The following is a 23,390-nucleotide window of genomic DNA, read 5'->3' as shown; positions in this document are numbered from 1 at the left end:
GCAAAAACAGAGGGCAGGTTGAACTTATACATGGCTAAGCCGGATTAGACATTCAAGTCGTGGGTCACGACCATGCTTCATCACAACATGATAACTCGGTTGAATGGGTCAACGGCTATGCGGCGCAATCACACGAATGGGTCTGAGTCAGCTACAGTGATTACATTGTCTTGTCAATTCAGAAATAAAAAGGAAGGAGCAGTATCTGAAGGTAGCGAAAGTAAAACTATCAATCCAGATCAATAAGAAATTATCGGTTGCGTGGATCTATACCAAGTCGCTCGTTTTGAACTTCACAATTGGAAAACTGAAGCGGACGCTGGGTACTGCGGCAGTAAAAATATTACCTATGTGCCGAAAGACGACCAATTCCGAGATTAAGAAAACTAAGGCGATGTTTCAATTGCCATCGGGAAAATTTCACAATGAAACAAGTTTCGCAATGCCCCAACCGGAATGCAATGTGGATCTTTTGCAAAAAGACAGGACACTACGAAACAACGTGCCGAGGGAAGCGGGGAAAAACACTTGGCGGGTTCAACTTTTATATAGCTAAGCCGGATTAGACATTCAAGTCGTGGGTCACAACCATGCTTCATCACAACATGATAACTCGATTAAATGGGTCAACGGCCATCCGGCGCAATCACACGAATGGGGCTCAGTCAGCTCCAAAGATTACATTAACGGTTGCGTGGATATATAACGAGTTGCGTGGATATATAACGAGTCGCTCGTTTTGAACTTCACAATTGGAAAACTGAAGCGGACGCAGGGTACTGCGGCAGTAAAAATATTACCTATGTGCCGAATGACGACCAATTCCGAGATTAAGAAAACTAAGGCGATGTTTCAATTGCGATCGGGTATATTTCACAACGGAACACATTTTGCAATGCCCCAACCGGAATTTACGTGCATCTATTGCAAAAAGACGGAACACTCCGAAACAACGTGCCGAGCGAATCGGAACAAAATTAGAGGGCGGCTTGAAAAGGGAGCCGAAGAAAAAATCAAAGTGATCGGGGATGCAGGCAGTCAAGGATCCGGCGGGAGCTAATGCTGCAGTTGGGAATACAACTTGTGCAAGCTGCCTCCGGTGACGTCATGAGTATGCAAGGACCAAGTAAGACACTGGATGAATGGCAACTTTACTTTGTTAATCACTTTAGTGTTTGTTTAGCACAGTAGGGCGCACTCGGAATTATAAGGTGCAAGCTGAATTCTTCAAAACACTGATGACGCTGCAACAGAATGGCAGATGTTCTCCAATTACGCTCCAAGAATTGGTTAATGAAAAAATCCTAATTCAGGTGCTCAAAGAAAAACTCGAATTCAGAAAAATCAATTTGTATCACCACTGGTCCTAAAATTTTTTTAAAGGATGGGTCGGTAAAATTGGCCCTCGAATCACGAGAAGTGAACAAACAAGTCAGTAAGAACAAATTCCAAATGACAAGACTTGAGGAACTCTTGGATACCATCGGAAAACAACTTGTGAAACAAAGTTGGGAAATGTGTACTTCACAACAATTGATCTAACTTATGCATGCGAACAATTGCCCTATAGTAAAGATACCAGTAATCATTGCAATTTCTCCGTGGTGGGGCAGATTCACGTGCAATTATTGATTCAAAACTAGTTTTTTACGGTCAGAAAACCTTGTCTTGCGTTTAAAATGATTAACATATCCTTTCAAAAGGAACAGAACTCGAACATATGGCTATCGTCGAGAAACTAATGGAAAAATTGGACCGTGAAAAACTGGCACATACACTATCCGAAAGCGAATTTGCGAAGGCGGAGTGCAATGGGGTGGGTCGTAGAATTACCGCCTCGTGAATCACTCCCATTACAGAAAAACGGCCCCGATTGACAATTTGCAACGCCAAGAAGTCTATCGCATCTAAAATTGTTTACGGGCTCAATACATTGCCTCTATAAAAATTTGCCGGCGCTCACCGAAACGTCAGCGCCATTACGGCCGCATTTCAACAAGAAGAACGAATTCGTATGGTAAACGGATTTCCAATTGGTATTCCAGGCACTGAAAACTCAAGTAAGCGCAGTGGAAAGAAAATACTCAACAAATGATTAGAAATGCTAGCTGTATTGTGGGGGGAGGCAGATTATAGATTATTTCAAAATTTCCTCATTTGCGAAAAAATTCGCGGCAGTAACTGAACACAAAACGCTTGTAACATTACTCAACGTAAAAAACCATAGAAAAAATTTTTAGTTGGCTGACTCGTTGTATAGACCTGTTTGTTCCGTCTGACTTTATAATAGAACACAAGCTGGGGTAGAACTTGGACTTGCTGACAACTTTTCAAGACATCCGGTGGGGATGTTCAAAGAATAAGTAGATACGATAATTTTTTACGGTAGCCAAAATTTCATCAATAACTAAATCGTTTGGCTTCATTTCCAAAACATCAAGATTAATGGCTTCTGATAGAATCAAGATTGTTTCAGCCGATCAGATTACAGTTTGCCAATAAAAGTTTGAATGACCACCGGATGAGGGCCCTTATGCATGCGTCAAAACAACAGCCATTCAAAAACCTTTTATTTGCATATCGAGGGTCGATAGCTGGAAAAACACAAAAACAGTTGGAGTCATCTCTGGTCTCTTCTATTATGAAAACTTCTCGAAAAATTAAAAAAAAACTTCTTTGCAAATATCCAGTAGCGATAGTTCAGAAGCCGAGGTTGTCATTGAGAGGTTGCAGGCCAGAACCACAGTAAGGGCAGAGGCAAAGACAAACACCGTGGTTTCAATCCCCTCAAAGTTCAGTGGAGAGATTAACCAACGAATTGGATATTGAGTGTGATTCCGGGAGACTGCGAGGTAGCTAAAAAATATGATTGCCTACCGTAACTCTTCAGCCTAAAGTTAGTTGAGACAAACTACAAGGCAGACCCTTAACTTGATGTCAACCGAGACATTTAGTTGGACAAGGACCCCAACTTTGTAGAGAGGGTTAAGGCCATGGTCGGCTGTATCGGAGAGTAGGTTCATTACTTCGACGTGAAAGATGAGTGCCTGTAAATGGGCAAACGATTGGCCATTCTGAACCCGCTTCGATTATTCATCATTAACCACATTCATAGTTTCCATCATGAGGAGGCTAGTATGTTTGATGCGGCAAGGATTATATGGTTCCCATACATCCGCAGAAGTCTGGAATTAGTGGCCGAAGAGTGCCCGGAGTGCAAATCGGCAGGAAAAACTTCAAACCATTATGCCCTATTAGGAGTCGAATGAATATATTCATTTTGACCTCTATGGGCCTATAAAGTACCTCAATGAGTCAAATAATTCGGATTGTAGCCGTAGACTGATTCTCTCGTGGGCTCTCGGAAATGATAAGCAATAACAACAAATCCGAGAAAGTGCTAAAGTCCATTAAAATACATAAGTAATCAAGGGTCTCTCAGAAAATTCACATGGACCGAGGGTCCAGTTTCTCCTCTAAATCAATTAAAGAATTATACAATGCCGAGGGCATAGAAATTGTTTATTTCCCAGTAAATGTTCATAGGGCAACCGGATGCGTCGAGCGTACTAAAGGAAGCATAAAGAACTTCGTTCTTACACACAGGAAAGAGAAAAACCAGGGAAAATTAGAAAACACAGTTGAGAGAGCCCTTGGTGCGCTACGGTTTGCACTGAAACCTTCCATAAAAATGTTACCATTCGAAACACAGCTAGGCAGAGAGGCAATTCAACCAAAAAAGCGCCAGTTCAAAATCTAAATTAGAATACAGTTTTATGGCAAAAAAACCCATGCTTAGACACAGAGGAGCAGAGCTATCACGCCACCAATATCAGATTTACGGAAGATACTCGACGCATAATACAAAGGTTAGGAAGCCGAAAAAGCAATATCGAGGGGCGAAAGAACTTACGCAAAAACCTGGGACGTGGAGGAATCTGGCTCGCAATCAGACTACGAGCCGACATGTGGGGTGGAAGAGCGAGCGAGAGCGAACGAAAGCGCCCAGGGGGCAAGCGGATCAAAGCCGTGCAACTGCGACACAACGAGACTGACAGAGAAGAGGCACGACGCAGCGGGGGAGATGATTTCAAAGAATCCGAAGGACGATTATAGAGCCGGTTAACAGGGACAAAGCGAAAGGAGCGGAAGAAAAAGGAGCCGATGGAGGAAACGCACGAGCGAGTGACGACGTACAATCAGAGGACTGTGGAGAGAAGAAAAAAGGGGACGGTTCGCGAAAGCAGCGTCTCGTATTATATTCAAGCCAAAACTCGAAGAGTCAAGATAAATTGGGCTCGAGAAAAAGTACGCAAAAACGCACGCCAATTCAAAGATGGGAGCGGTAGTGATCGAGTCGATCAAGCGACACAAAGGAGAAGGGGAGCCACAAGCTTCTCCCCAAACTTTCATAAAAGCTGAAGATTTGTTTACGTGATCCAAGCTCGTTTCTCCTACCGTTCCCAAAACACTATCAATAACTTTTTTTAAAATAGTTTTTAGCCCTCAGTTGAATTTAATAGTGAATGGCGTGTTACTTTTCAATGCATGCATCTTCTAAATTATTTAACATTGGCACCGAACCGGCCGCACAGAAAAACTTTAGGGTTAGTTGACAAACAAAGATGTCGTTAAAAAATGAGGTTCGAAAATTTGTGCTGTAAACCTTTTAAAGTGAACCGCTGAAGGTGAGTGATTACTTTATTTTAAGCTTTTTTTTGTTTTCAGAAGAGAGGAAGACACTGCTCCTACTGAGTACACTCAAAATGTGGCGTAGTAAGTTTTATTTGAATAACATTTCTTGTATATCCGAGAAGAAATATTTTAGAAATGTTTTACTGATTCCACTTTTACGAATTCTGCCTTAAAAACAAATAGCGTATCAAATATATTATTTGAACTTCATCCCCAAAGTCTGTTTTTTCGTTTGTTTATTTTCAACCAATCAGATTCCAGCGTTTTCTTGTTTATGCCATACTACTGTGAAATTTCATAATTTTATCTCTGTGGGTAAAAATACCACCTATTTTATTTTACAACTGAAAAGCCCTAGATACATGAAAAGTTGAAACTCAATTTTGACGAATCGTTTCTGATGCCAATTTAGAGATTGAAAAATATGACCGCCTCAGTCAGGGGTAAAATGAGCGTGCAATTTTTTTTAGCGATCTGTACGCCTCTACTGAGTTTTCTGCCGACATCAGCGAACCCAAATCTGATGGATTGGATAATACCTCAAATTATCCCGTATTCTATCCAGAATAGCAACATGGACGATTGAAGCCACCAAGTTTATTCAGCAAACAAACCTTTGTACATAAAATTAATGAAGAAGAAATCTGTGGAAGACAAAATATACATAGCCACTTTTTATAATTGTACAGTTTTGTTTTTTTTGTGTAAAATTTTTCATCGTTCATTTGTTAGAAGTGGCTTTGATGTAAAAAGTCATGGAAATAACGTAATATTTGGCTTGATATTTAGAATACAATCAATTATGTTTCGTACTTATAGTTCAGTACATCATAAAAACAAAACACCAACAAAACAATAAGTAACATCTGCATATTTGTTTTCATTTGCTTGTTGGTCTATAAATTGTATTTATTGAAGAAGTTTAAGATGAACCAGGAAATGAAATGTTATCGAAAGGTCGAAAAACGCGTTTCTCAACCTTAAACTTTTTACTCTTAACCTTGCTGTGAATAGATTATTCTAATCAAATCAATTTTTCGATGAATTAAAAATTCTTTCAATAATCTCGTTCTCTGCTTGCGTTTGATATCCAGTAAGAAGAATATGTATCAATTTACTTTTTTATGTATTTTTGCAATATTTTCCCCTAGTATTTCTTTCACAAATCCAGCTGCTGTGAACAAAACTTCCGTCAACCAATTACCACCTGTGAATTCATTTATAATCAATGGCATCAAAAGTGACAAGGGAAACTTTTATGTGAAGTTGGTGTTTACGACAACAATTGGGTTTTGTGGGGGCACAGTTGTTCAGAGGTTCTTTGTAATTACTGCCGCACATTGCGTTTCAGACAAATTACGTAAGCAGCTGGAAAAGCATTCAAACTTACGGTAGCATCATAACTTTTTAGAATTGTGTTGTTAAAAAAAACGATTCTTTCGTGTACAAGATCGAAAACTAAATTTGCCCAAACAATGCATAAGAAACTAAGAAGATATGATCTATGTTCCAAGCAATCTGATAACTTCCATTTCATCGGATCAAAAAACCAACAACGGAAAGTTGTTGGAAAAAAATAGCATGTGTAAAGTTTTCCCCGCACCGGAGTTCCATGGATAATAATCGATTATAATGAAAAATGTTGTCTAAAATGTTGTCATTATAATCCATTATAATCCATTATAATCCATTATTGTGGCAAATTTAGACCACGTAATCGATTATGTGGTCATTAAAATCGATTTTTTTTGAAAAATAAAAATCCATTATAATCTATTATAATCGATTATTGTGCCATTCTGCCAGATGACACAGCACAACCTTCCGGCGACATAAAAAAGAGTGACTAAAGGCCTTATGAACAAAAAAGTGTTGCGATGGAGGGTCAGAATGTTCTAGAATTTTTAATTTTAGAATTTCGATTGGAAGAAGAACATTTCTGAGAAATAGAAAAAAGACGGCCATTTTGAATAAAAAAGACGAAAATCAGAACCACGATAGAGATTGTAAAGAACAGTCGTGCAAGAAAATTACGAAGCCTCTTATCGTGGCAATAACACACGATAAGAACCTTAGCGACGGATATTTGTGGAGACGGAGGCTTCAGTGGGGGGAAGAGAAATACCACGGAACCCTCCCGGGACACGAAATATAAGAGATAAGAGTGTTATCTCAAGAAAATCACGGGAGCGGAGGCTTGGTCCCCCAGAGACTGTTATATGTGAAGGGACTGGGTAAACTAACTTCAACAGTTGCTGTAATGTCCTAGATCTTAATTAACACCGTTATTATTTAATATTTCAGAGCATGAGTAGATAGAAAAAAGGAAAGGGTCAATCCATCTCCAATGGATTTAATATAGAACTGTCACACAAAAACATATAAAAATGGGTTGTTCGAGCCGTGTTTTTAATGACAATCACGTAGTCTGAGGATCCGAGACTCAGCTATGTGGTTGTGTTCGCATGTAAACGAAAGCTGATCAAAAGTCGTTTGACTGATGGCCTAAAAATGGTAACTTTTTACTTTGCCCTAGACAGACCAGAAAATCAACTGGCAAGGTCGAGACGGTGAAAAACGAGTAGAATTAAGGTAACTGACGCCTGCCAGTCGTTAATAGGTACTTTTTCTACGCTCCGTCGCTGTGTGATATTTGGGCGAATGTTACATAGACGTTTTTATGGCGCTCCTGGGTGGGCCTGTTAAAGGCATGAAACCATCATGATCAGCAAGCGTTTCAGCGACGAACCCTCCGCTCCGGGCGTATGCCCGAGTTAGAGGTCTTAATGACCGTTATTGTACTAGGGGGAAGGTGCGTACCCTCCGTCTAGTACAATTTAGCTTTTTAACCTAGTTAACACCGAAAATTCCGGGGGCCGGAGGGTTAGGTGGGGAGTCATGAACCCGCTTGTCCCGAGGTCCCGGGACCAAAAACAACTAAAGAGAAAGCGTAAAACCAAACAAAAACAGTGTATAACCAAGAAAAAGCCAAAAACATAATTATTTAAAAACAAAAAAGTACAAAAAACAGTAAAAAATCCAAAAAAGACCAAAAACAGTAAAAAACATAAAGTGACAGTTTATATGTTATTTCCGGACGAGATGTGATCTGACCTTCCTATTTGTTGTTGTTTCAGATTGATTTATATCGTTTCTGATAGAAAGATTGTGTGTTTTGGTGAAGGGTTGGATACCCTCCCTCGAGTGTAATTTGAGTGTTTAAGCACGTTAATGGTGATTTTGCCGGTGGCCGGAGGGTAGAGTGGCAAGCTGATCAGCGTGTTCCACACTCAACAGGGACATCAAGGACAACATCCGCAACGACTGTTGGGTATCGTTGAAGTAATTTTAGTATCGTTCGGGTACTATTTCATTAAAACTTAAGTGGTGGGGGGCACGATTGGCGCGGTCCGATTGTACCCTCCATCGATTACAAATTTCCGAGTTAAGGGTCTTAATTCGGATATTTTGGTGCAAAGGAGGGTATAGTACTATTCATTAACGACTATTAATAGATTATTATCCCTATTATATATTACTTATCTCCTAGTTAGACCCAAGAAACACCCATTTTTTGTCGAAAATTACCAATTTTCGACCAAACTGTAGACCCCCAAATTTTCGGATATCCGAGCTTTTCCGATAGGCAAAAAGCTTTTATATAGAGAGTAGCTACGTAGTTCGATCCCCTTCACTAAAGAAATCGCGTGAGCAAAGACTCAGTAGAAGTTAGAAAAACGAAAATTTTTCGATCAAAATTTTGATAACTTTTTGTATTTTGTCAATCTGTTTTGGGGATCGAGTTTTTGAGTTTTTAGAGTTAGAGCAATAAAATTTTTTGCGTTAGGAGCGTGCTAGCATAAAGTGCTCGGTTACTAGAGAAATTTTTGGGCAACCCTCCGAGTAGCTCCGTGGATAGAGCTAACGACTTAAGGTTTGGAAAAGGAAGGAATCGGATGGTCCAAATTTGAAAGTTTTTGGCCAAATTTTTGTTTCTAAACCAATTTTGGTCCGGTTTTTTGTATTATTCCAGTGCCGTATAGGGCTGCTACGCTCATTTCAAGTATTCTTAGGCACTTTCGACCGGAATTGCGGAAAAAGTCTTTCAGAACCTATATAGGTGGTGAAAAAAGGCCATTTTGTTGAACGCGTTTTTGGCGAGTTCTCAAAGACTAGTGATCCGATCGGGATAATTTTGGTACCATAAGTCGACGTTTTTGACCACTTTTTCGAATCGCAACCGTTTTTGGGTTGATTATTTCGGAAAAGAAAAAATTTTTTAGAATTTGTTGGTTCGGAGGGTCCAAATCACGGGCAACCCTCCGAGCGGCAGAAAATTTTATCAAAACATCTTTTTATTCAACTGGGAAGGTTGACCGTGTCAGCCAACCTAGTTTTAAGTCAGGTAGACCGCTTTCAGAGGCTTTACTGCGGTGATATAACCCTCTTTCTTGATTTTGGTGGAACCCTCCGAAGTGACCCTCCGGAGTCAGCTAAACCCTTTAGCAACCCTCCTTAGTGGAAAATTTCCACGAGATCACCCTAAGAAGTTATAACAGCTCCCCTTAGAGCTCTTACCTTGTTTTGACGCTTTTTGAAGCTAGTAGGAGAACCTTCTAAGCGAGATCAAAAAATTTGAAAATTTTGGAGGTACCCTCCGAAGTAACCCTCCGGAGCATATTAAGCATCTTATTGACCCTCCTTAGTAAATTTAGGGGGACCCTCCGAAGTAACTTGGGTGATTAAGGTACCCTCCGAAGTAACTTGGGTGATCAAGGTACCCTCCGAGGTAGCCCTCCGGAGTGTCTTAAACCTTCTAACGATCTTCCTTGTTAGAGACTTGAGTAAAATTTCTGTGGCAATTTGGGAAACGGAAAATATCCATTTAATTAAGATCATATTAGGATATTAGGCGTGCTTATCAGGATCATAAGAACCCATTCTGACCCGGAAATTCGTGATCAACTTTGGATTCTACATTGGGTGTATCAGAAGTGCCCGAACAAAGAAATTTTTTTTTGATTGTGATTTTGGTTGTGTGGTTGCCTTGAGCTACTTAATAGGAAAGTTCGGGCAATCCGGGAACAAATAAAAGAAGACCTCGGTGAGTGTATTAGGCAAATACACACTCACTTGAGAAGAAAAGTTGTTCCCTGCTCTCGTGCACTTGGAGCGTTCCGGGTGTGGGGGAGCTTTTTCATAGACTTTAGAAATTTTCGATCAGAGGTTGCCTTGAGCTACTTGGTAGGACAGCTCGGGCAATCGCAGGACACCTAAAAGAAGACCTCGGTGGGTGTATAGGCAGACACACACCCACTTGAGAAGACTGTGTCCTGGGCTTCGTTCTTTCGGATCGTTCCGATTGGGGGAAGTCTTTTTCTTTAAGACTAAGTTTTATTTATCTATTTCTGAATCATCACTGCTTTTTATCAAAGATTGTTTAATTTTAACAAAGCAGTGACTTGATAAATTGTGTGGCGATAAATTGATACTGACAAAAGGTTGCTGTCACCTGTAGGATATTCTTATCTGATTATCGATTGTGTTTTGTGTGTCGATTATATCTTGTGGAAACTTAGTGATACCGTTATACTATACAACCGGGTTGAGTTAGCATTATATCAATACTGGGTAGACCCTGTGTGTAACTTTAGCTGAGTCACTAATTTAGTCGTGAGAGATCTAAGAGACATTTTGATACTGACGGAATCGAGTAGGCAGCGTTAAGTGATTTAACTAAATCTTGTTTGTGGTACGTTTGCATTGCCATCGAATTACGAATACTTTCATTTTGTTAAAAACTATGCAGCGCAGGGACTCGCTAGGATCGACTACTAAAATTCCCAAGCTAAGCAAGGGAAGCACGCGGAAGTTTAGAACTAGGCGTAGCCAAACCTCGTTTAGCAGCGCTTCCGACGCGTTTGCTGAAGACGAATCGACTAAAGGTCAACCTGATCTTTCAGTGAGCGAAATGAAACTAAGGAGCGAGAAAAACCTCGATGGCAATCAAAGGCGGAGCGCCGAGGCCGAGCCTGTGAGCGAAACGCTGGTGGATCCCTTTGACGAAGGGGAGCGAACGCTCATTCGACCCGACTTTGAGCCAGACGAGGTCCTCGAACGGGAGGAAGCCGAGAGGACAGAGGAGACCTCGGAGCGTCCCGAGGTCGAACCTCGGGAGGAAGTTTTGTACAGGGGAATGTCCAAATCGGAGACCAAGAGTCACAGGTGGAGGGGAGAATACTCACATTCGGCTAGTACCCACTCATCTCTGGCCAAGCAGAGCAACAACGCGATGATGTCGAGTATAAGCCCGAGTGGAGAACAAACGGGTTCGAAGGCCAAGAAGAGTTGGAAGTCCTTGTACGACGAACGCATGGCGTCACTACCAACTGTAGGTTTGACTTCCAGTGATGACTACCCGGAGATAACCCATCCGGATGTGAACTTCACACCGTGCCCAAGGAATGATATGAGCAGGAAGGTGTCATCAACCTCGCCGACCAGGCCCATGTCAGATGGGATAACGATGGGAGCGTCGTCAACCTTCGACAGATTAATGACGTCGATGAGCAAGCAAAGAGGCGGTGCGTCATCAAGCACCAGGCTGCAGCCGCCGTTGACCTCATCTTCTATGGGACTAACCCCGTCATTTGGGGCCACTGGCGACATAAGTGACATGTTCGCTGGCGTAATGAATGGTCTGGATGAACTGAGACGGGACATGACTAAAAGAATAGATCAGGTGGATGAGAGAGCTCACAAGGGTCAAGAGAATCTGAGAGATGAACTAACGCACGTGAAATCGCAGGCGAGGGTTGATGAAGCTCAGTTGATTCGCAACACCGATCAATGCCTTGCGGAGAGCCTGGCACAGGCAAACAAAGAGTCAGAGGAAAGAGAGGCTAGGATGACAAGAGAGATCGAGCGATTATTGAATGATCATGATAATACCTACGCCCAAACGTTGACTGGCCTGGAAAGGAGGTTGGACGCCAAATCTGACTTGATGATGCGGAAGCTTGACGCGATCCTGAATGGGAGTAGTTGGCAGGAGCGTTCCAACTCAAGGGAACGCTCACGCAATGCGAATGTTGGAGATGGTACGGGCAACAGTGCCAGAACCCAGCAAGGCTCGAGAACGAACTACGAACATAGAAACAAGGAGCGGCCAAGGGCAGCCCCGCAGAGGCCTGGCTGGACGAATCCAGTCCCGCCGGAGGCAGATGCCACCCCGGAGACAAGATTGCCAACCGTGCCACAAGTCAGTTTAGTACCAGATCTGACTACAGTCTCGCAAGACACAACGATGTATGCCTCGATGTTTGAGCCTCTGAACAGATCTCTTGAAACATTCATCACCAAGCTCTCGAAGTCAACCGAGAGAGGAGAGAGGTCAAGAAGAACACTGAAAAAGCCGAAGTCATATAAAGACGAGTCAGACGGCTGCATTGATACTTGGATAGAAGTGATGAAGTTACACTTTGAGGAAGAGAATCTCTCCAAGAAACAAGAGTGCAGCGCGCTGACAAGCAACCTGGAGGGTACTGCATTAAATTGTGTAATGGCGAAAAGAGCCAATGAGAGAGACAGCGCTCGCAAGATATTCGACATCCTGCTGAATCGTTTCGGCTCTGGAGTACAAGGGCACCAGGCTATGGTGAAGTTCGAGAAGAGGCGTTAGAGAGATGAAGAATCAATAGATAAAATCTTGGACGACCTTGAATTGCTCAGGAGGAGAAGCAACCCGGATGAGAGAATATCCGAGCGAAACTTGGCGATTGCTTCGAAGTTCATGGATGGAGTAAGGAGTGAGGAGTTGAAGACGATGTTGGCCACTCACTTCACCCTGTCGCTTGACCAGGTACCCACGCCTGACGACTTGCGTATGAAGTCACGCGAGTATTTACTCATAAAACCGAGGGCGCAAAACCGTTACAGCAATTATGGTAACTATAGCGGGACAAACACTGGTGCGAATTCCAGTTGGTACAAACCTCGCGATGACATGGACAAGAGGAGGTCGTGCGCGAATTGTGGTTCGATGGACCATCACGTTTCTGCGTGTTCTGCATACAAACAGAACATGAAGGCCATAGGCTACTTTCTTGAGGACGCCGACGCGACCGACGAGGATCATGAGGAGTACGTCAGGGGGCTCATCATGAAATATGGTCCGAGGTGTTTCTTCTGTAATTTGGAGGGACACTTCAAGTCGGATTGTACTCAATTTTGGGACGCAGTAGCGGACGCGAAACATCCCCGCCACGAAGAGGCGCTTTCGGGTGTCAAGGCCAGTCGAGCACGTCTGATGAACGAGGCTGAATCTCGGAGAAAGGAAACGACACCGAGCACCTTTGCGACCAAAAAGGTTAAGACATGGCCTGACGAGGTGGTAGCCTCGAACCTCGAAGCAGAGTCGTCTAGTCCACTCAAAGTGGATTACGGCCTGGCGGCAAGGACAGCGCTGCAGAATGTCAAACAGGACCTTGCCACGAAAGAAGTGGAGCAATGGGTAAGGTCGGAGCTGGAAAGCACAGATCTTCGGGAGAGTCTTAATGTCCTCGGTAAAGCGACAAAAGTAGAAGACAAAGAGGAGCCCAAGAAACAGGGACTAAAACTGAACGTTATATCCGCATGACGAAGGCGGGGACCAAAATAATGTCCATCATCTCAGTCGCAGGGCACCAGTTGGTCAAGAACTTGAGTGAACCATCCGAGATTACACTAATCCACCTGGATATCTATGCCGACTACCTGAAGGAGAAGGATCCCAAACTGGACTCCAGGGCAGTGCGAGCGCTGCTCACAACGGGAGGTCCGAGGCTGATGAAAGTGGACGGACATTATATCGATGTCTATGGCCCTTACCCGATTCTGATGAATGTGGATGGCATCAATATCTACACGAAAGCTCACATAACTGATGCGAACGATCAGGTTGGCCGGATATACATTGGTCAAGAGGAGCTGAAGGTCAGACGAATCGGACACAACGCGATGCTCGAACAAGATGCGGTGCATATTGGTTGCGAGGCCGATCTGGCCGCACACGTTCTGGACGTGCAAGGCAGACAACTTTCAGTAGAGGGACTGCTAGACACGGGAGCAGTGGTTAGTGTCATGCCAGTCAAAACTTGGACCGACATGGGTTTCGAAAGATCGGATCTCATACCGACAAACATCAGGTTGGCAGCTGCCAATCAGGGAGCGATCTATGTCGCCGGACGAACCCCGATCATCTCACTGCAGCTCGGAGGAAGACATCTTTGGATGAGCTTCCTAGTAGTAGAGAATTTGGATGAATCCGACCAGTTCATCCTAGGAAGGGATTTCGTTCGCAACTTTGACGTCACGATCGATCTCAATGACGGATTGATTAGGATCAAGGATCCTGAGAGAAAGTATGAAAAAAGACCCCTTAATAAGATCTTAATTAATTAGGCCAAGGTGCCGATTTTTCTGGATCGAAAAGTTAGATTAAAACCGAACCAAGCCGTAGTAGCGACGTTTAGGATGAGGAACTTGAATGAACTCAGCAATGACAGACAGGTGTGTCTGGTACCAAATCCAAACAGTAAAAGCTCGGCTATTTTAGGAAGAAGCTTCTCACTCACTCAGAGCGGACTGTGTGTGAGTGTGTTATTGAACACAGAAGCAACAACAGTGACAATACAGAGGGGAAAGAAACTTGGCTACGCTTTGCCTCTGAACACAGACTTTCTGAGTGTGGAGAACTTGAAGAAGTTTGATGTAACTAAATGTCCATTACATGCGAACCAAGAATGTATAATGAAAAGAGTAATTGAATTGAAATCTTCCAGGAAATTGTTTTCAATGAAGTCGGAAACAGATGATGGGCTGTCTATTTGTTCCAACTTTCCTGGGAGGCCGACGGAAGCAGAGTTAGCAGCGAATAGGCCTGTCCTACCTGAGATAGAACATCTGAAGGGTAAAATATCTGACAAGGAACTAGATTCGCTCAGGGCGGTGCTAGATCGGAACGCAGACGTTTTTTCAAAGCATAAGGCCGATATAGGTTGTTGCAATTTTGTAGAGCACGAGATTGAGATAGAAGAGGGCTCGGTACCTCATAGGGAAGGGGCGAGAAGAATGACCCCAAACAAGTCAGAAGCGTGTAGGAAGGAAATTGAAATGTTAATGGAGTACGACATGATTGAGCCGTCGAAGTCCCCATGGGCTTGTGGCGTGGTCATGGCGAAAAAGAAAGGGGACAACTCAGATTTTGTTGTGATTTCCGGTATCTGAACGCAGTGACTATAAAGGACGCATACCCGATTCCCCGCATCGATGAGAGCCTATCCAAGCTGGGAGACGCTAAGTTCTTCACGACGTTGGATTTGGGCTCCGCATTCTGGCAAGTGCCACTCAGAAAGCAAGATCGAGAGAAAACAGGTTTCGCGTGTGAGCTGGGACTGTTCCAGTGGAAGAGGATGCCATTCGGATTGTGCAACGCGACGGCCACATTCCAGCGACTGATGGCCCAGGCACTCACGAGCGTCACTAAGAAATACGGGAATCTCATTATGTGTTATGTCGATGATGTCGTGATTGCAACACCAACCTTAGAAGACCACATAGAAAGGTTGGAGGAGGTGTTTTCTTGCATGAAGCAGGCGGGTCTGAAATGCAAACCCTCTAAGTGTGAAATCCTCAGGGATTCCATAAAGTATCTGGGCCGCCTGGTTGACAAACATGGAGTGAGACCAGATCCCGAAGCGGTTGAAGCGGTGCTGACCTGGAAGGCACCTAAAACAGATACACAGCTGATGAGTTTTCTGGGATTCGCAAATTATTATCGAGAGTTCATCAAGGGGTATGCTGACAAGATATACCCCATGTAGAGGCTGATGAGAAACAAGGGCGAAAAGTTCACCTGGACTGATGAGGCACAAGTTTCATTTGAAAACATCAAGCGTGAACTTTGCGAGGCACCGGTCCTCGGCATGCCAACAGAGAAGGGAATGTTCGTGCTGGACACGGATGCATCAGTGGTTGCGATATCGGGCATACTTCACCAGGAGCAGGAGTGGAACGGGAGAACGGTTCTTGGTCCGATAGCCTACGGGAGTAAAGTCCTGAGTGATACTGAAATGAAGTACGGTGCACCAAAAGCGGAGATGTTTGCGGTGATCACTTTCGTGGAAAAATACAGGGCCTACTTGGGGAGTGCTCCCTTCAAGTTACGTGTGGATAATCGTGCCCTTGCCTGGCTGAAAACCTATTCGATGGACCAAAGCTATATTGGTCGTTGGATTGTGCGCCTGGATGGATACCACATGATCATAGAGCACCGTACCCGTGACAAGCACCAGAACGCAGATAGCCTCAGTAAAAAGACAGAATTTTATGAGCGCCTCGAGGAGAAGCAAGCTAACCAATCAGAGATCAAAGACGGGTTTTCCTTTCTGGACAAAGAAACCTACGACAAGCTGCCACTTACTAGGTGGTTAGACAAGTCAGGACATCCTATACTGGACACCCTGACCTTCCAGTGGAGACGGCCGCGGAGATAAAGCTTTTAGCCAGAGGCGAGCCCGTTCCGTTGGATCTGCTAGTCCGATCCAACTTGGTACAGCAAGAACTGACCAGGCTGGGTATAAACAGCATCGCTTTATTGAACAAGACGGTGAACGTGGCGCCGGAGGTCATGGGAAAACTCCGCGACTTGTTGGATAGGGAAGTGGATAGGCATGATCGTGAATGGATGGAGACCATGCAGCGGTTGACTGTCACCGAGAGAACAGCGAAGAGGCCAGTGTCCATTCGCAGCCGAGGCGTTGAACGGGATTGCAGGTCGATCGTCAACCAGCTGGTGACCTCGATGCCGAAAGAAGTATTGTTGAGAACTTCGTTCACTGAATATGGAACATCGAATCAAAACCAAGCTACTGAGGAAGTCAGGATCAGGTCGAAAGCTAGGTTCACGAGGAGAGTGCACTTCACGGATGCAAAGGAGGAATACGAGCCAAGCCCAGATTGTTCGTCCGTGGACGAGACAATGTCCGGGGAGTCTGACACCTTCGAGCCAGTCAAGGACGACTTGTCTGAGGAGTCAGACACCTGTGAGCCCGTGCAGGACAACTTGTCCGGGGAGAGGTTGACTAGACCACCTAGGGGCAGAATTCTGTCCGGGGAGTCGGGTTCAAATCGACCAATGGACAGAGTTTTGTCCGGGGAGTCGAGAAACATCTCAGGCAACTTGGGGTATGATGTTGGAGAATCAGTTGACTCAAGTGTTGACTCGGGACCCCAGTCCTGGGACAACACGTCTGAAACAACTTCCAATTCCGATATGTCAGAGATCGCAATCCACTCCTTGTTGGTAGACTGGAAGCAGCGTGGGCTGGACCGAGAAACACATCAGGATCCAGACAGGGACAGATACACCTCAGATGAAGAGGGCACTGTGATAGATAATGCCGCGGACGAGCTCGAGCTGATAGCAGTTTCAAAACGCCCAACCAGATTGCTGCCACATGGTACGGTCGTCCGTACCAATCTGGAACCATCTGTGCAAGAAGCGACGCCTTTGAAAAAGATATGGTGTGTCAAGTTGATGGACGATGCTCATGCTCCGGAGATAATGAGTGGGCAGATGAACGTGGTGAAGACGTATTTGAAAGCCAGGTACAGGCTCTCGGATTTCCTATGGATTGAGAATGGAGCACCTGACAAGGGAGACTTGGAAGAAGACAGCTATAAAATCCTGAAGCAATTCTACCTGAAGCGAAACGACTTGTTGTACCTTAATAAGGACGGAATCGTTGCCTGCAAGCGAAAAGAGGAGGACAAGGTCCTTTATAAATACAATTCAATAGTGTTGCCACAGTTGTACCAGACCGAATTGCTCTTTCGCTCACATGATCAGATGGGACATCAAGGCGTGGACAAAGTGTATAACAGGATACAAAAACGATTCGAATGGCCGGGATTGAAGAAGGCTTGTGAGAAATGGATAGCCGCATGCCTGTCTTGTCAACAGGCAAAGGATCCCAGGAAACTAAGGTTCCCCCTACAGTCAATAGAATCGTCAGGTTTCAACGAAGTGGTGCAAATTGATCATCAGAAAATTTGTATGACAGCAACGGGTTATAATCAGGTGCTGGTAATGATCGACCATTTTACAAAGTATGCGGAGGCAGCACCCTGCATGACAGCATCGGCAGAAGAAACATGCGATCATTTGATAAATGTGTGGATAGCAAGGCATGGCTGCCCCATCACGTTCCAATCGGACAATGGCAAAGCATTCGTAGGTGATCTCACAAAAGAGTTAATGAAAAGGTCGCAAGTAGCGCAGGCCCACTCGACCACTTATCACCCGCAAACGAATGGCCTAGTCGAGAGGCAGAATCGCACTCTGGTATCCATGTTGAGAGTCTACTGCTCACGCTACATGGATGACTGGGACAAGCACTTGCCGCAAGTGATGGGTGCTTACAACAGCACGGAGCACTCCACCACGGGAATAAGTCCGCATATGATGCTGACGGGTCACGAAAAAGCACTCCCGTTAACGTTCTTCTACCCTGAATATGAAGGGAAGAGGACAGCACCGCAAACGTACGTGCGGGACGTTATTAGAAGACAACAGGACCTCAATGACTTATGCAGGAGGAATACGCAACAGGCGCAAATTAGACAAAAAAGGAGGTTTGATAAAAGGACAGCCGATGCAAAAGCCTACTCAGTTGGCGATTACGTCTGGGTGTTCCAGGAAGTGGTTCCACCAAAAGGAACCAAGAAACTATTAAAGAAATGGCGTGGTCCATTTCAGATAACAGAGGTGCATCAAGGAGGTCGTTTTTATCGGCTGAGCACAGGAAGAGCGGCTCATTACGAGAATATCAAACCACACAACGCCTCGTCCGAGGATTGGTGCATTCCAGCGGACATGCAAGAGGGAGACTATTTAATAGTGGATCCTGCTTGTGAAGTGAATGAGAGGGGTACTCGCGACAAGAACGACGGGAATGAGGTGGTGGACGATTGTGATCTACCACTGGATCTCGAGTTGACTGAGCGAGTAGAGGTGGACAATGAAACTCTACCCTATGCCGAAGAAGACTGGGATTGCCCGGAACAAACCGAAATTGACAAAGGAATACAGCCTGACTTTCCGCTCACTATGGAGACACGCCAAAGTAAGAGAGGAAAAAACCAGAAGAAATACAATCCGTATGGCGAGGACTTCGTTGTAGACCGGATAGTAGTGAGTGATGTCATAGACTCGCTGGTGGGGCTGGACGAGGTAGCGATGCTAGAAGAAATCGACCTTGTGAACGATATGGATCAAGATTGGATCGACGATCGATCAGAACCGGAAGTGGAACAGACTCATGAGCAAGAACTAACAAACTTGCGCGTGCTCGAATGGCTCCATGATCTGCCGACAGATCCAAAAGAGACGATCCTGACGATTCAGGACGTCGATAGAGACGGCGTCAAATACTTCAGTCATGATAATACCGAGTCCAACTGGGTCGCCCCAGATGGTCCTGTACGTGTTCCACAATCCAACCTCGGTCTCCTAGACTTTGGGCGATCGACGGGGACGTCGATGGATATTTTTGTCCGGGGAGTGGGGGTAGGACTCACCCACACCGAAAATCTCATAATAAAAAAATTGAAATCGGCAAGGGAAACCGGAGAACTAGAGACAGAGGGCGACTAGCGGCCGACTTTAAAAGAGAGTACAAGAATATCGAGTTTTTGTGGAAACAGAGGCCGGGTGTAGGAGGAATGATAGCGTTGCCCCCTGTTGCATCACAGATACCAGGGAAATATTTGTGTTTTTTGGTTACGAAAGCTACTGATAGGCAACACGTGAATCCGGAGAGCTTGGTATTGGCCTTGACTCGACTTAGGGATTTCCTGGTTGAGAGAGGTGTGACCTCTCTCTCGTTGCCAGTTTATGATCCCAATAGAGGGAAGCTACACCCGAGAGAGTTGTACGCTCTTGTGCATGTGATATTTTCAGAGACTGACATAGAGGTTTACTTACATAAAAAATACTATCTGAGCATATGCTAAGAATTGCGCTCGGCGATAAGTGGTTTTTATTAAGTTGCTCGATAAGAATTAGAGTCAAGTTTTAGGTTAGGTTTTAGGTACAGTATTAGGGATTAGGTTTTTATATGATAGTATAGGTGTGTGATGTTTATGGGTTTATGTTATGTTATTGTTATGATATGTTTTATGTTTGTGTCATCAAGGTGACAGCGCTTATTCGTGCTACTCTGACAAAGATAAAGGTGGACGATCCACCTTGGTGCTAAATTTTAAATCAGAAATGTGAAGAGAATTTCAATGGGGAGTTTTAAAGAATTGATTGATGTTGCATCCAAAAATGATGGTTCTAAGTCTCGACCTGTTTTTTAGATCTTGATTGATCGAAAATTGTTTACTGAACACTGAATCAGAGGAGACAGAAAGAAATTACACGACACGACAACAAGAATCAACACGAAAAGAAATGGGTGACACGAACGAACTCATGGAATTCCTCTCAGCGAGTCTAGGAGCGACTCTAGACGAGATCTATCAGCGGCAGATCGATTGTGATTTTACACGAGAAGACCCGGGGTTGGCGATGTTTGTGGTCGCACTCCTCAATGCACTGGGAAGAGAGGGTCGAGGGAATCGCCCTACAGAAGTCGTGTTGATGTTGGCCTTCGGTGAGTCCGGGACCGCCGAGAGAGGCCGAAACCGATTGATGAGATGGAGGCGCGGAGAGATGTCTGGCCACGACCTGGCTCGTGAGCCAGGACTAGGTGAGCAAAGGGACCACCGGCTAGGTGAGATGCCCTTACCCGTCCAACCTGCGCAGCCACTCATTGGAGCGAAGAGACAGCGTGATGGGCCAGGCCCGTCACACTCGGTCGACTCTCCAACAGCTGCTCCTCCCCTGAAGAGAGTGAGAGTGAGCGAGATAGAGATCCAGACGTCGGAAACAATTGAGACACTGGAGAAGAAGGAGAGAGATCAGAGTGAGCTGTGTGCCAAACTTCAGGAGTACAGGGCCATAGCTCGGGAGAGAGACGAATGGAAAAAGAAATTTGAAGATCTGCAGGTGGCCTACAAGGAGGATGAGATAAAGCACCTGAAGGAGCTGTATATGGCGAAGGTGAGCCAAGCGTCACCGGAAATTCTGGCGAGCATGAGAGCCTCGGAGGGATCTAACGACACACGCCCCAGGACAACAGCGCAGGAGCTGTGCGCATCGAGAGGACCTGAGGTTCTGGATTTGCGTGCATCAAGGGGGCCCGAGGCTCCTCAGCAGACGCGACCGTCTGCTTCGAATCAGAGGTTCACGATACCAGACCCTTCTGACACCTATCTAGCTCCTCAATTCCAGGAGTCATTTAACCAAGTGGCCAGAGCCGCAATGGATGAAATCAACAGAGGCACTGAGCGGACACTGGCTAGGATCGTTCCTTCCCAGCGTCGTGATCATTCATCAAATAGCTCGGAGCGAGCAACCCGCACGATAGCGTGTTCTGCGCCTGGTGGAGTCTTTGAGAAGTCTCGCGTGGTAGACATCAGGAAGAATCTGATGACACGTCATCAGTTCACGCAAGTGCCCGCCGAGCATCCTCGAGCCTGCTTGAATGACATGAGCTGGAACCCGCCACGAACGACCAAATAATTACCCCAGGGAGTCGCCATTTGATCATTGGAGACAGTTTGGTGAGAGATCTGAATGAGATCTTCGTCTATGGTCAGACTACCATTCTGTCCTTTGGAGGAGCCTCAGTGGCTCAAGTTATCAAAATGATGGAGTTCCAGAGCGAGGATCATCTGGATACATTAGTAATAATGCTGGGGACCAATGACGTCTCGAGAGCCCCCGTGACTCCAGAGAACAAGTGGGAACCTCTATTGGTGTGTCTATTGAACGAATTGAAAGAAAAGTATAGACCCAAGCTCGTGATCCTGTGTACGATACCACCAAATCCTTTGGTGGGCACTATAGCTGCAGATTTCATGAATGGCAACGTGACGCGGTGGAATGAAATGACCCGCAGTCTGATGAGAAACAATCCTGGCGAGTTGCGACTCCTGGATCTAGAAAATATGCTGCGCATGACTGACCACATCGCGCTCACTAAGGATGGAGTGCACTTGAATACCCAAACGAGGGAGGCATTGGATTAACGATGTGTTTCAGACGCAATTGAGAGAAGTGGAGCAAGAGTCGAGGGCGACCGGTTCTTTGGCTCGGACCAATTTGACCGGAGGGAGTAGAATAAGGGCAACCGTGCCCGAATCCCTCGCCAACCGTCTAGGGCCCTTGGCAACGGAGACGGTTGGAGCCGTAACCGTCGCTCCGAGCTCAAACGTGAGAGACAGGCTGGGGACTGCTCCTCCTCCCAGGCCGCAGTCGATTGGAAGCCGACTCGGCAGATCGGTGGAACAGAATAACAGAAATAACTCCCAGACCGCGTCTAGGAGGAACGATTCGCCTGCCACGACAAATCCTGCTTCGACTGCGGGACCGTCTACAAGTACCGTGCCAGCGGAGGGAATCGAATCAGGCAGCAGGCTGCTTTGGAATAGATCAGATCCTAGTCATTGGGGTCAGTATAAGACGGACATGTCGGCGAAGTTGAATATGAATACCTTGACGTGTCGGGAGGATGCGATGAGAATGACTGGCGGTGAAAGTCCCACAGTGTCGCGACTTTATCGGATACCGGGCGTGGATTGGCTGATAGCAGAGCAGGAGAAATTCAGCTCCTCGACCTCACTCCGACATGTGGACCTGGATGGATTACCTCATGACAATACCTTTGGACCTTTAAACACCGGTCGCTCACCGACGTTCGAGATAGGACCCGGGAAAGGACACCACCTGTGCGCAAGGGCAAGTTCCAGACGGAGAAGAAGCCCAATAACAAACATCACAAGATGTACAGACAATTCGCTAAGCCACCCGGTCAGACGCCGGGCGAGTATTCGAGGGATTACCCCCGAACTACAACAGTGGTTGGAGACGATAAGAGATACGGGAACCTGAAGGCCCCAATAGGCGATGGCCTTTTTGCAGCTTATGACCCCTTGGACATGAAGGCTGCCAAATATCTGGTTGTGGCCGGCTCCGATTATCTCTACACGCCCCGTTCTCTATTCTGGCCCGATGTGATTTTCTTAACGGCGCCTAAACTGGACTGCCATGGGGTGACAGACGTAAACCTGATCACAGCCTTGGGATTTTATAGCATGACGAGTTCGATAGAATCGCTCGAGCGCTTGGAGCGTGCCCATGAGCTAGTGACGTCCCTCAGCGTGGAAATATTCCCTGGAGCATTACAGACAGAGCAGAAGATTGGAGGCTGGCGAGAAGCTCTAGAAAATGAAATGAATCTGAAGGACAGTGAATCCTATCACAGACCTACTGGTTCAAAATATATGGTGGGTTCAAGCTCCGCGCCATATTGTAATAGCAAGTATCCAACGCACATGGTAGTGATGGATGCGAGGACGCAACAAGTGTTGGTTGACCAACTTTTCTCTGTGCCAAAGTGCGTGAGGTTGGCCAGAATGTCAGAGAGGTCATATGACTTGTTGGCAAAGATCTTTCGGGCAGTCCCGAAGAGATCCGAAGGCGAGTTGCAAGACGTTGTGGGTGAAGAGTTCATGAGACTGAACGAAGGCAACGTGAGTGAGTTCCA

The 23,390-nt window shown here is 45.4% G+C and overlaps 1 protein-coding gene across 1 annotated transcript in view; it reads left to right on the top strand.

Annotated features, from left to right (window-relative positions):
• Positions 1–23,390, top strand: part of LOC134841748 (uncharacterized) — a 257,893-nt gene that overhangs the window by 190,598 nt on the left and 43,905 nt on the right. Inside the window, exons 32-33 of the mRNA XM_063857786.1 lie at positions 4,729–4,776; positions 5,166–6,055. Of these exons, the coding sequence (XP_063713856.1) occupies positions 4,729–4,776; positions 5,166–5,265 (148 nt within the window). The 3' untranslated portion in view covers positions 5,266–6,055. The remainder of the gene's footprint in view (positions 1–4,728; positions 4,777–5,165; positions 6,056–23,390) is intronic.

This window comes from Symsagittifera roscoffensis, chromosome 3 (genome assembly GCF_963678635.1).
Source record: "Symsagittifera roscoffensis chromosome 3, txSymRosc1.1, whole genome shotgun sequence".
NCBI classification, from domain to species: domain Eukaryota; kingdom Metazoa; phylum Xenacoelomorpha; order Acoela; family Convolutidae; genus Symsagittifera; species Symsagittifera roscoffensis.
The sequence above is the reverse complement of the archived record's forward strand: the minus strand, read 5'-3'. Positions and strand labels throughout refer to the sequence as shown.